The 17,164-nt window shown below is 37.8% G+C and overlaps 1 protein-coding gene across 2 annotated transcripts in view; it reads right to left on the reverse strand.

Annotated features, from left to right (window-relative positions):
* SRBD1 (S1 RNA binding domain 1) overlaps positions 1-17,164 on the reverse strand; it is a 151,352-nt gene that overhangs the window by 81,994 nt on the left and 52,194 nt on the right. For both annotated transcript variants that reach the window (XM_032216369.1, XM_032216370.1), the window contains one exon: positions 13,263-13,354. In XM_032216369.1, the coding sequence (XP_032072260.1) occupies positions 13,263-13,354 (92 nt within the window). The remainder of the gene's footprint in view (positions 1-13,262; positions 13,355-17,164) is intronic.

Genomic DNA, 17,164 nt, shown 5'->3' on the forward strand with positions numbered 1-17,164 from the left:
CTAATTCTAATTTTCTAGCATGATATTTTGGCAGAATAAAATGGAATTGGAACAACATATGCATATAATATTGGTCACTAGTTGCTGGAGCCAGCTTTCACCAGCTTGTAAGAGCCAATTGTTATTTTTTCTGGAATTTTGTGAGCTGACTGAGGCTAATGTTCAGCCTTGAAACCTAGTGTACCAATCAGCTGTTCTGCAGTTAGCAGGAATAGAGCTGACAGAGACGTGTTTTAAACATTTTGCAACATACTGGTGATATCTGTTGTTCTTGGTAACCATCTAAATATCACAAGCATGAAATACATCCAATGTTAAGTTCACGTTAGGTAAGTTTTGCTAACTCAGGACAAAATTTTCAGTAAAATTAATCTGAAAACTGAACACCCTTTTACAACGTTTACAGTGTTTGTGGCAGACTGCAATCCTGGGAATAGTAGCATATGCAAATTACTTATCCTCTTACCAGGATCATTTAATTTTATTTTGTCAGAGATTCTTGCCTTATTTCTCCCCACCATAAGTGTAAATTATACCCAATATTTTTACTCTCTCTGAGGTTTTCTAATAATTATGCAGAACAGACTCTACCCAATGGAACCATAGGAAAAACTCATGAATTCCAAGGAAATGCAAATTTAATCACAACAGACTTTGATTCAAAACTCTATTTTCAGAATGAGAGCTGCCTCATATGATTTGGATTAAGCTTTTGCTTCAGGACACACAACGATTTCCCATTTAATTTGTCTGAAGGGAGCATTCAGTTTAAAATCAACCTCATTCGCTTAGTTATATACAAATGTACCACAACTAATGTTAATACACTGCAATATTCCAATTAGTCTTGATAACCTCCAGTGCTGGCTGAAGGGTATAAACTTCTGCTTTTGAGTCCAAGGAACTTAGATACAGCATGGTAGAAACCAGGTGCTTATTTGGATGATACTAGTCTCACTCAAGTAAGAATGTCTTTACACTGCAGCTTATTGAATATATACAATGGCTTGGGTCCAGAAAGTTCCTTTAAAAAGCAGCATACATTCTTGTTTGTGCAATGGATGGAGCAACAGAATTCCAACAGTTGCTGCCAAGGTTTAATTAAAGGCACTGCACCACAAGCTATCCTGAAAGCAGAATTTTAGGGCTGCAAGAGTAACAAAGAAGCTGTATTATGCTAACAGAATTTGCTCATTGTTCTTTGGACTCAAGATGAACTGGCTAGCTTGAGTTATGTAATTTATCTACCACCACAATCTTAAAGATTCTAAATAGTTAATGTGTGATAAGATCTCAGAATACTTAATCTTTCTCCAACTTGGCATTGCAATTCCTATTATGGTCAGCCCACAGAGTTCTGGGTAAGCAGGGTGAATATTCAGGAATCATAATTCTACCATACCTGAGGGATGTCAGGCAGGAGTAAATGTACTGTAATCTCTGTATAGTCCAGCAACAATGGGCTAACTAAATCTTCAAAATATATAAATCTTCAAAAAAGCAGTGCACTTTAAGGGATATAGACATTATTATTGATCTAAGCTTCACAGTACAGGTAGTCCTCGACTTACAACAGTTCACTTAGTGACCATTTGAAGTTACAACGGCACTGAAAAAGTGACATGACATTTTTCACACTTTTGACCGTTGCAGCCTCCTCATGGTTATGTAATTTACATTTGGAGGCTTGACAACCGACTCACATTTATGACGGTTGCAGCGTCCTGGGGTCACGTGATCAACTTTTGTGATCCTCTGACAAGCAAAGTCAACAGAGAAGCCAGGTTCACTTAACAACCGTGTTACTAATTTAACAGCTGCACTGATTCACTTAACAAATGTGGCAAGAAAAGTTGTAAAATGAGGAAATTTCTCACTTGGCAACCTAAATTGTGGGCTCAATTATGGTTGTAAGTCGAGGATTACTTGTATATTTCAAGCTTGTAAATATTTTTCCTGTAAAGTCTATCTGAGCCAACATTTCAGAAAAGGTGGAACATTCTCCTTGGAGCAGAGATATCAAGCTTTCTATCTCTGCCCCAAGTCATCTGTGTGATGCTGTGGAGTTCTGTCTAAGTGCCTGAAAGCTGTGGGGGGTCTGGATGGGGCACAACTGGCTATAGCCTAACCCCATAACCTCAGGAAACTCAGGTTTTGTACAGTTCTGGAAACCTGTAATGGTACGTAAGAATGACCTTGTGAGATTTGGGGAAGAGTTGCTGCCTAGGGAACAATCAAATGGAAAGAGGGGGGGAATTCACAGCTGCATAATGGACGGAGAAAGAAATTCAGAAAGGATCTTCCCTAACCTATCAGGCTGTAAAATGGTGGGGGATCTCTATTTTCAGACTTTCAAGATTGCTAATGTAGATGACAATGATTTGTTTCCCGTCTGCTCTACCTGAAAAAGCTGACAGGACCTTCCATCTTTGGTTCTGAATGGTGTTGCACTGCTTCAGACAAAACTAGTGCACAATCTAGAGGTCTTTCTGGTCTTGGGCTCATGCTCAAGGCGCAGCTTTGGCTAGGAGAGCCCTTGCACAGTTATGGGTTGTGCATCAATTGTGCCTGTTCCCAGATGGGGAGGCTCTGCAATAGCCATCCATGCTCTAGTGATCTCTCAATTGGAATACTGCAATGCACTGTACATGGAGCTATCTTTAAAAGGCATTTAGAAGTTTCATCCAGTGCAGAATGTAGCTGCACAGGCAGTTGGGGCGCCTGTCATTTGGCTTATGTGACAAACTTCTCTATAAGTTGTGTTGGCTACCAGTATGCTTCTGGGTACAGTTCAAGGTGTTGGTATTTACCTTTAAAGCTCTTTGTGTCTTGGGCTGAATTATTTACAGGACTGGTCATCTCTAACCCCACCACCCCAAATCCTGTCCCCTACAAATGTTCTTTTGCAAGGCCTTGGAGGAGAGCCTTTTCTGTTGTGCCACCCTCCCTTGGAATATCATTTGTTTAGAGATCTGGTTTGGCCTGACTCTGCTGGCTTTCTGCAAGGTTTTGAAAAATCTGTCTCTGTGCTCAAGCCCACAACTTCAGAGTGTGCAATGGAGCTTGTTTCTTAGTTGTGCTGAAATGTGTGATTTCTAATTTTTTTCATCTTTGGCTGATATGTATTTTTGCATGTTATGGTTTTTTTTAAAATATTGTTAGATGTTCAGTCATGATTGAATATATAAAGCCAGTAAGTAAATAAATGGACACTCAAAAGTAATGATGAATAAATGATATTCTAAGCTAAGGAACCATTTTCATCAAAATATGATGTGAATATTCGTCTGTGGCTGCAATTTGGTTTTCCTGTTTCTGTATTAAAATGGCTACATCTACTCTGGTTGCCTTCAAAGAAACTTTTGCCCTTCCGCTGAAAATGCTTGACAGCACATGACAGCAAGTTATTCAGGTTTTTGTCTAATAATATTTTTAAATCCTGGTAATGTATTTCTAATCCTGCATTAATTCACACTGGCGCTCTATGGTTACCTACAAGTTTTATCCACTTATAACAACCCCTCTCCAGTTTGATGTTAAGTCTCTGGCTTTTTCAGTGATAAAGTTTTCTAAAAGTGACCTTTGCTTTGGAGCAGCCAAAGGGGAGCAATGATCTTTGAAAGAAGCTAAAGAAATTAGCTCAAGTAGACATAAAGGCACTATGTTCCACACATCTAATCATCAAACAATTTTACTTTATCTGAGATAGTCAGAAGAAATTATATTGTCTCCTATCTTTTCTTTCCATTTTGGGGGCATTGTGACAGCTCTGAACAGTATGTCTCTATCTGTAGAAGCACCCAAGGGTATAAGCCCCTGTAGCATGACAGTCGCAAAGTCCCAACAAGCCCCAAATACCTAAAAGGCATTTTCTTGCAATGAAAAGTACAAGTGGTTTGCTGAACTTTTGAGTGTACAATAATCCAATGAATTCTGCCCTGTGGAGAGAAGACAAGCAGATGGGACTTGACAATCCTAAGCAAAGCTGTCTTGTGTGACCTTTTGCTCTCCTTTTTTTTTCTTCTTTCATTCAAAAGCTGCTTTTTAAACTGCAGCAACTCTCACCTAAATCTCTAGCTATATGATGTTACCACGGAATCTTAGGACTGGAAGGGAACTTGGAGGTCTTCTAGTCCAATCCCCTGCTCAAAGCAGGAGCCTTATGTCATCCCAGTCAAATGGTTGTCTATTTTTGAAAACCTCCAATGATGGAGCACCCACAACCTGAGGAGGCAATCTATTCCATTGATTAATTGTTCTCACCATCAGAAAATTTCTCCTTATTTCTAGGCTGAATTTCTCTTTAACAAGCTTCCACCCATTACTTCTTGTCCTTGCCTTCTAGTTTCTTAGAGAATAAATATAATTTCCTCCTTTTCATAACAGCCCCTCAAGTACTGGAAGAAAGGTAACATGTCTTCCTAAGCCTCCTCTTCAATAGACCTCATTAGCTCCCTCAACTATTCATCGTATGATTTAGCTTCGTTATTATCTTTGTCACTCTTCTCTGTACACTTTCCAGGATCTCAACATCTTTTGTGTATCATAGTGACCAGAACCTGACACAGTATTCCAAGTGGGGTCTCACCAGTGTGATGTAAAGCAGTACAATCATTTCTTATTGTCTTGATACAGAAGGACAGCATCAAAACAATGAGAAATGAAATACACTCACCTCTGTTGTACTCAAAAATATATTAACATTTCTAATTTCAGATAAACTTCAGATAGTTCTGCCCTACCATTTGACTACTGATACTATGCCAAGTTTTATATAAGAATACAGGCATAACCTTGCTTATTTTGTATTTGTATTTGTATTTATTAATGCTTATAGGCCACCCTTTTCCCTGAGGGGACTCAGGGCGGCTTACATAAAATAAGGGGGGGGGTGTATACAGACAATAGACACAACAATACATAGAAGTAAAATAGTAAGCAACATTCATTCATCATTCGGGTGGGGACAGTTATCTTTGTCCCCAGGCCTGACGGGCTAGCCAGGTCTTAAGGGCTGTGCGGAAGGTCTGGACGGTGGTGAGGGTACGAATCTCCACGGGGAGATCGTTCCAAAGGGTCGGAGCTACTACTGAGAAGGCTCTCCTCCGTGTAGTTGCCAGTCGGCACTGACTGGCAGATGGAACTTGGAGGAGGCCTAATCTATGTGATCTAATTGGTCGCAGGGAGGTAATTGGCAGGAGGCGGTCTCTCAAGTACGCACACCCACTACCATGAAGGGCTTTATGAGTGATAAGTAGCACCTTGAAGTGCACCCGGAGATCAACAGGTAGCCAGCGCAGCTCGCGGAGGATAGGTGTTATGTGGGTGAACCGAGGTGCACCCACAATCACTCGCGCGGCTGCGTTCTGGACTAGCTGAAGTCGCCGGATGCTCTTCAAGGGTAGCCCCATGTAGAGCACATTGCAGTATTCCAGCCTAGAGGTCACAAGGGCCCGAGTGACTGTTGTGAGGGCCTCCCGGTTCAGGTAGGGTCGCAACTGGCGCACCAGGCAAACCTGGGCAAATGCCCCCCTGGTCACAGCCGTCAAATGGTGGTCAAAAGTCAGCTGTGGGTCCAGGAGGACTCCCAAGTTGCGAACCCTCTCTGAGGGGTATAAAGTTTGACCCCCCCAGCCTGAGCGATGGAACACTGATCGAATTATTGGGAGGAAAGCACAACAGCCACTCGGTCTTCTCCGGGTTGAGTACAAGCTTGTTAGCCCTCATCCAGTCCATAACGGCCTCAAGACCTCGGTTCATCACGTCCACCGCTTCATTGAGTTGGCACGGGGCGGACAGATACAATTGAGTATCGTCCGCGTATTGATGGTATCTTATCCCGTGCCTCCGAATGATCTCACCCAGCGGTTTCATGTAGATGTTAAATAGTAGGGGGGATAAGACCGAACCCTGCGGCACCCCATATGTTAGGGGCCTAGGGGTCGATCTCTGCCCCCCCACTAACACCGTCTGCGACCTGTCCGAGAGGTAGGAGGAGAACCACCGTAACACAGTGCCTCCCACCCCCACCTCCCACAGTCGTCGCAGAAGGATACCATGGTCGATGGTATCGAAAGCCGCCGAGAGGTCGAGGAGAACCAGGATGGAGGCATGGTCTCCATCTCTGGCTCTCCAAAGATCATCGGTCAATGCGACCAAAGCGGTTTCTGTGCTGTAACCGGGTCTGAAGCCTGACTGGAAGGGGTCGAGATAGCTTGCTTCCTCCAAGGACCGCTGAAGCTGGAAGGCCACCACCTTCTCGACAACCTTCCCAACAAATGGGAGATTGGAGACTGGACGGTAGTTGTTAAGGACAGCTGGATCCAAAGATGGCTTCTTCAGGAGGGGTCTCACCACCGCCGCTTTAAGTGCGGCGGGGAAGTGCCCCTCCCGAAGAGAGGCGGTAACAACCGCCTGGATCCAGCCTCGTGTCACCTCACTGCTGTTAGCAACCAGCCATGAGGGACACGGGTCCAGTACACAGATGGAGGCACTCACAGCTCTCATGGCCTTGTCCACATCCCCAGGGGCAACATCCTGAAACTCAACCCAGAGGTGGTCTACCAATTCTTGTGCCTCGGCTGGAACTGCAGGGATGGAGTCCAAATCCGACCGAAACCGAGCAATTTTGTCCCCTAAGAATTGGGCATAATCCTCAGCTCTGCAAGGGTTCCCCCGTATCCCTCCTATTTAGGAGGGAACGGGTTATCCTAAACAGGGCGGCTGGGCGGGACTCAGCGGACGCAACCAAGGTGGCAATGTGAGATCTTTTTGCTGCCCTAAGTGCCCTGATGTACTCCTTGGTGCTGGTTGTTAGGATTGCTCGGTTCGATTCGGATTTATCGGACCTCCATAGGTGCTCTAGGCGTCTCCTCCGGCGCTTCATCTCCCGGAGCTCCTCGGTGAACCAAGGAGGCCTCCGGGATCCGCCGCCTCAGAGGGGCCGTAGTGGCGCAATCCGGTCAAGGGTCTCCGATGCTGCCGAGTGCCAGGCAGCAACCAGAGTCTCCACCGGACTGTGGGCGAGAGTATCAGGAATAACCCCAAGCTCCGTCTGGAACCTCAGAGGCTCCATAAGTCGCCTGGGGCGGAACCACCTGGTCGGTTCCTCCTCCCTACAGTGGGGGTTTGGTCTCCGAAAGTCGAGCCTCAGTAGGCAGTGGTCTGACCACGACAGGGGTATGATCTCATTACCCCTCAGACCAAGATCACAAGTCCACTGCTCCGAGAGAAATACGAGGTCGAGCATGTGACCCGCTGAGTGGGTTGGGCCCCAAATTACCTGGGTCAAGCCCATGGCCGTCATGGAAGCCATGAACTCCTGCGCCCCATCAGAGTGTTCACCGAGCGAAGGCAAATTGAAGTCCCCCAAGACCATAAGTCTAGGGAACTCAATTGCCAGCTCGGCTACCGACTATGCTTAGTCACATAAGGCCAAAGATCACCTCAGTCCAATATTTTTTTCACCTCATAATGGTTAACCATATGCTTCTGGGTTGCTCAAAAGCAGAATATGGAGATGTACCATAGTTCCCTTGCAAATGGAATTTGGAGGCAAAGTATCCTCAATCTGAAAGTTGTATAGAATTTTCAAGACTAATACTCCCAGATAAGCATGACCTCAATAACATTTATCCAATTTTTTCTTAAAATTATTGATGTTACTGGTCATCACTATGTCTCATGGTAAAGAATTCTAAAGATTATGTACATTATCCTTTTCACTTTTCCTCATTTCTTCCACTTTTCAAATGTTTCTAATTCATAAGACTAATGTGGTATTTTTGACTTATTTTTGACACACACATTGCTCTCTAGTTTTAAAACATTGCAACTGAATATGCAGTCAATCCCTATAGGATTGTATACACAAGTTCAGAAACAGAAAGATAGAAAATGTTACAGTGGTATAGTAAAACTGAAACAAAATCTTACATGAATGAAAACTTTTAAGATACCTGATAACTGCAAGTCTATAGGGTTAGAATAAAATGAACATACCCTACCAGAATAATTAAAATAAAAGTGTCTCTTAATCAGAATTGCTAGATTATAAAAAAGATTATTTTAAGGAAACTTGCTAAGAAACATTTGCACCAAAATGCAGCAAAGGGCAGATTAGTAAAATTGTCTCCAGCTAACATTATGTAATTCTATGTGGTGGAGTATATTCATGAAACAATTATTGGGCAAACTGCTATTTATGCATTTGTTTGTTTGTTTATATCCCATTTATATTATTTTTATAAGTAATTCAAAGTGGCAAACTTTTCCAATACACCTTCCTACTCCTATTTTCCCCACAACAGCCCTGTGAGGTAGATTGACCTGAGAGAAAATGGCTGGCCCAAAGTCACCCAGCTGGTTTTCATGCCTAAGGCAGGACTTGAACTCACATTCTCCTGCTTTCTAGCCTGGTCCCTTAGTCACTAGACCAAAACTGGCTCTCATCATTTGCAATTATGCTTTCAGATACTGATACCTACACTGACTTTGGGCACAAGCAAGAGACAAGACAAACACTGTCATATATCTGCGGGTTAGTATGAAGAAGATGAGCAGTTTTAATTAATTCATAGGATTAATACAAAATTAGAAGAAAAATGATTTTGCAGAATGTTTTCGAGTCATTTCCTACCAGTCTGCAACACAGATTAATATGGGAGGCAGATAGCTCTTCTTTACTGGGTATTTACAATGGGACTCTGAAAGGGAAACATCAGAAATAAGAACCTCACCCTTATCCACCATGGGTGCCCTCTATCTGGGTAGTCTTTATCTGCCCAAAATCTAGGATAGAAAATTCTGGGACCCCACATATTTGAAAGTGCCCTGGACAAAACAAATTGCATTGCAAAACCCAGTTGAGCAAGAAGCTTGACCAGAAGATGACCTATGTTTCTATCAAACTGTTTCTGTCATATATTCACATGTTGTTTCCAAATGCACATGCAAATCAGTTAAAAACATACAAAACAAGGATCAGGGAGAGCAGGTTTCAAATGTGCATTTAGTAGTAATACATTGTTATTGTTGTTATAATTACCACATCTTAGATATTGCATACTTCATCCATGCATAATTCTTTTAAACAAAACACACATTTCTTAATAAAAAGCATGCTGGGTAAATTTTGGACACAGTTCCAAGACAACTGGAAAAGTATTACTTATCAGAAAAGAAGGTGTATCAGCAAAAAGACATAGTAAGACAATACACTGTTTTAATACATGACCTAAACACCTTAGTTCTCATTATTAGCTTTTAAAAATAGTTCATCTTGCAGGCCTCCCAGTTGGGAAACAAAGGGGAAAAAGTGTACAGTACAATCTCTGATGTAACTAGTGAAATGGAAATTAAAATGAAAGTATTCCCCTGTGCTTCATTGCACTGACTTATACAAGTTACATAGACAAGCTTTACCAAGGAGTTATTTTTGAGACAGGCCAGCATAAATGTCACTGTCACTAAGAGGAAATGTCCTTTCCTATCCAAGTCTGAAGAAAATTTTGTACTGTGGCTTGTCCATATTATTTTCTATGATTTAGTGCAATGAAGCACAGAGTTGCTAGCTTGGTCTTTTTTATATATATTAAAAGAAGCACACATAGAAATTTGTGGAAAGGGAGGCATTTGTTATTCTGTGAAACAAAATTGAAAACTGTACTGAAATACCCTTCAAATAGCAAGAATTCTTAAACCAATGCAGAAACTGCCAATCAAAACACACAGGGCAATTTTTCAATAATTTTACTAATTCATAACAGCCATTACCACATTCAGTTTTAAGGCAGCTCATCTCCATGATTTGGCAGCAGTACAACTGCTTCAGGTTATTATGGTGGAAAAATAAAAGAATATTTTTTTAAAAAAAGTTCTCTCCTCTATTCAGTAGCTAAAACAAATGCACCACTTAATAAGTTGCTGCTGAAATTATGAAAGCAGAGAAGTCACTTCACTATATTTCTGTTCTCTGTCCTATAGAACCAAACACATACTATGCAGTGCAAGCTTGACTTTTGGGGATTAGTTTTCTCATTTGTCCTGTAAGTATGAAGAATATATTACAGAGGATGATGGTAGTGTGTATGCATTTATGATCCTGCCTTATTACTGTGATATTACAATTAATCATAAACTATACACGAACCAGTGCATATGGCTATGAAAAAGGCTAATGTAATTTTAGACAGTCTTAAATGAAAACATGACATTTTAAACAATGGAAATGTTATCATTATCTTACGTTGAAAACTGTGGCATAGGTGACATAGAATATAGGCCAAAGATGTAATTAAATATTGTCTGGTGTATGGAAAACAAATCCTGTAGGACAGGCTGAAGACACCAACTATGTTTTTCATGAAAAGAGGAACCCTGAAGACAAGACACAACAGCATTCATCAAGGAGCTGAAGAGTTACCTATTATTTGTATCTTCACCTCCAGTATCTGAATAGATATATCTCATTCTTTAAAAAGCAGAACTACAACTAATGATATTAATCAAAGGAGGAAAGATCTTGGTTGAAATGTTAGGTTCTTGGTTAACAGCAATTTGAAATGAGACCCAAGTTCCTATCAAGAAAGTGAATTTACCTTTAAAGAAAAAATGGGGGAATGCAGGAGACTGGACAAAGAATGGCCAAGACTATGATTTTTCTGGGTACTGTTCACCTCTCTGAATTACACTGAGATTTTAAGAATGTGGTTTACATCTATTCTTTTCACTGGTTCTGAAGAAAGAAAGAAAGAAAGAAAGAAGGAAGGAAGGAAGGAAGGAAGGAAGGAAGGAAGGAAGGAAGGAAGGAAGGAAGGAAGGAGTGAGTTTCAGGGTAATTAATCCAACTAAATTAAAACAGGCCATTAGGAATTTCTTTGTTCAAACCTACTTATTAACTACTTCTAGATAAAAAATGATTATTTTATTTTCAGGTAAAAGCAGTCACCAGCATCTGGAAGAAAGATGCTGATTAAGATTTCAGAAATGATATAGGAAGAAATTCCCATATTTGCTACTCTCAAATAACAGCTGTTTGGTATTATAGTACAGTCATCTATACGACTGCAAATTAGTGCACATTTCATTCTCTTTCGGAAATTTACAAATTTGTGAACAAAAACATTTGGCATATACTGTACACTTTACTAAAATAATAATTTTCAAGCCATTTTTTTACAACTATTAATTATTTATCTTCTCTTTTCTTCTATCTCTTCTCACAAGTCTACCAACATTAACATAGTATCTCTGGTTCTTTAGATCATAGAATTTGTCTGTTTATCTTTGATCAGCATTCAGCTCTGCCTAGATAAAGCATGTGTTATTTGCTTGGTAAAGGAGAATTCTTCCACCACACTTGCTTCTCCCTAATTGTTACAAGAAGTATTCAGACTCTAATATTCATGGTATAGAGGCACAGCACATTACACCTGTTATCTGGATTCCTAGCCAGCAATCAGGATTGAACTACTGAAACAGAAAAAATGGGACTGAAATAGAACCGTCTGGATCACTAATAATATAAAGCATTTGAATAGGTATGTATCTGGCAGGATTAATAATAATAACAATAACAACAACAATAATAATTTCTTATTATCAGTGCACAACGTATGTACGATGAGATTGGTTGAGCTCAAATAAACTGATATTTTGATTTAAACAACTTAAATTCCATTTATTAAATTTTCATGAAGAGAGATAAATCAATAGAACTAAAAAACTCATATATTCTAATATATTCTATATTCATTCAGTTTTAATTAAAAACATGGTAAAAAGTATATTTGTGATTAAATTATTCACATATCTGCAAGCAAATTCAAGCCAGGCATGCATATTCATTACAGCTCAATACATAAGGTAGGAAAAGTATGCTAAACATAATTTCTGGACTTCTTTCCAATCTTTCTGATAACAGATGTCATAGCAGGTGTGCTCCATTTTGGTCTCTGTTATGAAGTAATGCCTCATTCATTCATTCATTCATTCACTCATTCAATGAATCAAAGAATAAATTAATCAAGGCTGGCCAACACTAGGTTGTTTAAAATTAAAACATTTAAAAAAAAATATCAAAGAAAAGTAATATAGTTGGCCAGAAGAAAAGTTACTTGAACCAAAACCAAAAGATTGACAGCACCTTGATTTAGAAGGGAATTAAATACCTTCCTAAAAAGACTACATACTGCATGACAATATTTTTCAGATATGAATTAATAAGAAAAAAGGGAGGAATACACAAAGTTAACATGTAGTTTAAGTGTAACAAAGTAACTGACAACAAGAGTATAAATAGTTTTCTCCAACTTGATGCTCCTTAGATTGATTGGTATGGGAATTTTCAATCAATTTGGGAAAGAAAAATATGGCTTAAAATGAAATATATTCATTTCCATTTTAAAAAACTGCTGAAAGTGATAGGTCTAGAGACAGATCATGAAAAATGTAGAAATAAATTGTAAAACTTCAATGATATAGAGTTGCAACCACATTTTCAATAACATTATGTAAGATCACGTATGTTTCTGACTGCCAATGGAAATACTAAGAACGAATATGTGCTTATGTAAAGGAGAATCCTACAAAACTTTCTTTCCTCAAGTTGAAATTGATTTACAAAACCTACAGCTCGTTTATACCTCAGCTCATTCCATATCATCCATTTATTCTGATGTAAATCTGCCGAAATTTCTAGGGAAGCAGATAAAACAAAAAAAGAATGGAAGACTGAAAATTTCTATCATTATAAAAGTACGTGGGTCTCAAGTGCCTTTATTAAAACAGAAAGAAAAGTGCATATTTCATCATTCATCCTTCCTCTATTAATTTCCCTATTCTAGTTATTCTCATTTAAGAAACAGGTATAATAAATAAAATAAAGATAAAAATATTGTATACTAAGTCCTATACAATGAGAGACAGAAGGTATGCTATGCTATGTATAATGGGATTAGTTACAGTTTTTTATTTGTAAATGGCATGTAACAGCATGTAAATAATGACCAGATTTTTCTCTCAAGCATATGTTGGATTAGCCAACAAATGTACTCAAGATCTATAAACAATAAACAAAAGAAATTATATATAATTTCCTATAATTTATTTGTATGCTTTACAAAACTGTTCAGAATTTCATATTCAGTAAATATTCACAAAAGGAGAACATCTCTCTGTCTAAAGCTCAAGTCATTCTTTTAATGGTTATAACACACATATATTCTATTTCTGAAAGGAGTGAGAATATAAGCAAGAGTTACCTGCACTTCGTAGGTTAGGATCTAAATCAGGCATCTCTTTACAAGCTTCTGGACTAACACTGTATATGGAGGCTCCTGCTTCATTGGTAATGCTGTAAAATAAAAAGCACAGAATGTATCTTATATTTTAATAAAAAGGATGAAAAAAATGAGCAACAAAAACCAAAGGTTGATAAAAACAGAGTGCTCATAGAGCCAAAAAGGCGTCAACCATTATCTAAAAGAGAAACTTGGCAAGATTGTGTGTTTGTATATGTATTCTCAAATTTAAATGTATGTGGTATATTTCCACTCTTTACAATCTGAATACCAAACACTAAACTTATGTGAATGCCATCTATTTAGAATACTTTCACTTGTGTAGATGGCCTTATTTCAGTAAGATTTGTGAATAAACCTGACAACGCTACATCCTGCTTTGGAATATCTTGCACTATATAACTCTTATACTATTTCTAATTGAACATTTTATTTGGAACACATCAAGTGTGTAGCTGTAATTGAAGTAAAAGAGGTCAAAGAAATATAGATATTTAGATAAAAGAACAAAACAGCAGCAGATAATCATTAACAAAATTCAAGTTGTATTATTTTTATTGATTTAGGCCATTGTATAAAAGCCAGTATGGCATGATTGTGATATGATTGTGATTGTCCCTTTTCACCAGAACATTTAATGAGTGAGTTTCTTATTTGATACATTTAGCATTTTGAACTATAGTTCTGAAATTGTAGGTAACTGTATTGTTAACAGCAGCTACTCATTTGCAGCAATAACATGCCTGTCACTCCAAAAAGGCAGTATGCACCCACATAACAAGGTTATACAAATGTATCTTATATTTATGTTACAGCATTCCCCAATATAAAATTAAACATGATTTTCCTAAATTTGGATAAAACCAACTACTTCATTGCAATAATCCCCAACACTATCTCCTTTGAAAACTAACCAAGTCTTTTCTGAAAGCTATCCGAATCACAGGATCACTGAAGGCCAGCCTTAATAGCTGAAGTTACAAACACAAAATGCAAACTTACATGGCAGGAGTATCAGTTATCCACTGCTGAGATGCCTTCAAATGCCTCTAAAGCTTTAGACAGAGGCAGATGCAAAGGGCAACTGAAATAAGGATCAGAACTGAATCTTATTTTAAAAGATTAACACAGAAGTTCAGAAGAGGGGATTGGCTCAGAGAAAATGAATTCCTTTTCACCTACTAGTGCAAACTTTCAGGGTGAATGCACGGGAAAGAAAACAATGACATTTCTGTTCATAGAAAAGAACCAGCCCTTCAAAATCTATGGGTCAGAGGCAATTGGATTCAATTTTATCCATTTACTGAAATAACAACTTGCATACAATTCTATTGATAAAGAAGCATTTATCGTAAAATATTTTAGTAATAAATATTAAAAGCTGCCTCCAAACAAATATATGGGTTATATAAAAATTAGAGGTAAGGTATGAAAAAAACCTAAAATATTGTTTTTAAAGAAAAATTTGTATGTATTTGTGTGTGTATGAAATTGTTCCGAATAGCAAAGATTAATTAAGAAGATACCCAAGGAATATGACCCAGCTACCTTATATCTTATCCTGGTAAAAAAAAAAAATTACATGAAAAATTAACTTTTAAAAGTTACTGAAATAATTAGCTATTGTCATTAATCTAATTAATTTAAATTGCTTGTTTTACTTTTGCCTTTCCAAGTTGCTAATTAAAATATGAAATCAGCATTGGTGAAAGCATTTACTATGTTTCAGAAAATCTTTTTCTACAAGCTATGATTTACACAAGCTGTTTCTAGTATCACATTTAAAATTACTCTAAGACTGCTACAACCCCAGCTTACTTCTGCTGAATTGTGATGAATAAAGAGGGTTTTAATTGAGCTCACACGGCAGTATTAAAACCATTGCATAGAAAATTTGTCCTAATATTTTCTTTAGGAAGTCTAAAAGGAATTACCTTTTGAGTAATTTCTCCCAGCGTATTGTCAATTATTTCTGAACAACTGATAAAAGTGCATTCTTTCTTTTAAACAAAGCATATAAAAAGAGCATCCACAGATTAATAGTGTCTCTGTCGCAGTAGCAAAAAAAAAAAAATCAAATCACTATTCCTCACAAGGTCCTTTTATCCTCAAATCATTATTGCCACAGATGTGCTTACTTGTGAATGCTTTACATTCAAAACAAAACCAGTAAACAAAAGCCACTTTACTTTATAAAGATGACATGTTATTCTAAATCTACATAATGAAATTATTCAATCTAAGGATGTTATTTTATTATTTATGGAAAATTAATTAAATTTCAAAACAAACATTAATAGAATTAGAAAATAGAAAAACGGGGGACTGTTTAAATGGAAATACACATTGTTTATATTTCCATTATATATCTATATAATTATTATACTTTTTCCTAATTGCATCATATTGAATCTTCCAATTTTTCAGCTGTGAAGCATTAGAACAGTCCAAGATGCAAATGGAACATACTTGAAGCAAAGAATGTAAATTATTTTAAAATACTCTAATATAGAAATGCGATTTTTATTGTATTCTGCAAAACATTCATAACATGCAGCTCGTAAATCAAAATACACGGTAGCAAATACAGTCTAGCAATGTTAATTATTTCACCCAATTACTAGCAGGAAAAATAAAAATAATACTGAGCAGGAACTTTCATAATTTTTGATGAAAATTATGCCGTGCCCCAAAATAATTACATTTATTACTGCACAAATTTGAAAACTCTCCTGTGAAACTGGACGATATTGTGAACAGGCACCTTTACAAAAATATATGTATTAATTTCATCCCCTCTTAGCCAAGATTTTACTGGCTTACCATGATTTATTTCCAAACCGCGTAGGCAAGCCTGCCCATGTGAACTGAGGCAGGGATGGGGGTGGGAAAGAGAAAGAGGGTCTAACTATTCTTGATTACAGTTATCAATTACACATGTTTCTAACAACATACCAGCAGTCAGCAGATGGCAATCTTTTGATCCTGGGTAATGCTTAAAGTGGAACAAAACATGGAAAGGACGAACCTTGGGACTTAAAGACATTTTGATTTTTTTTTTTCAATGGATACAACTAAATCTAACTGGAAATTATACCATCTCTTCTAAAAAAAAATCTTGTGGTTATTAGAAAGATTCAGAGCTGAACTGAATAAAAAAAGGATCAGGAAAACTGACTGTATCAAAGAACAAATATATTCTTATGATAAATTGTAAGAATACTGCTGTATTTTAAAAGTTTTGATTCCTCATCATAAAATGACAAACTTTGCAGAACATTAAAAGAATGGAATGCCATTATAAAAATTATTATAAGTAAGCAGCAGTCCCCAGAGTGAAATGTCTATGGGGATTCTCAATTATTCAGGTCATGGTTATCCCAAAGGAGCTTCTTTCCAAAAACCAACTAGACTTTCTTGTTTGCTTGTTTGTTTTTCTTTAAAAACATTAGACTTATCATCCAGGAAGCTTCTTTAGTTCTGAACTGAGCTGAGGAACCTTCTTGAATGATAAATGAAATGGTTTCAAAGAAAAAACCCAAGAAAGCGCAGTTACCTTTTGGAAAAAGCACTTTGGGACAGTCTCCCGAACAATCTTCCTCAGCTTGTACCCCTTCGTGTTTATTGGGATTATCATTCTTCCAATTCTTAATAAACATGCCATTGGCTAACTAAGCTGGGAATTTTGAGAATTGTGGTTCTAACATCTGGAGGACACCCAGTTGGGGAATCATGATACTGAATCCTAATCCACACTTAACATTTTTTAGGGCATCCTGATCCAGTTCTACTTGATAGTGGGATTAATTGGAAACAGGGTGTGGCAAACTCATATTTATAATCATAGTTCTTTGGAGGAAAAG

The sequence above is a fragment of the Thamnophis elegans genome, chromosome 4, assembly GCF_009769535.1.
Source record: "Thamnophis elegans isolate rThaEle1 chromosome 4, rThaEle1.pri, whole genome shotgun sequence".
Classification (NCBI taxonomy): Eukaryota; Metazoa; Chordata; class Lepidosauria; order Squamata; family Colubridae; genus Thamnophis; species Thamnophis elegans.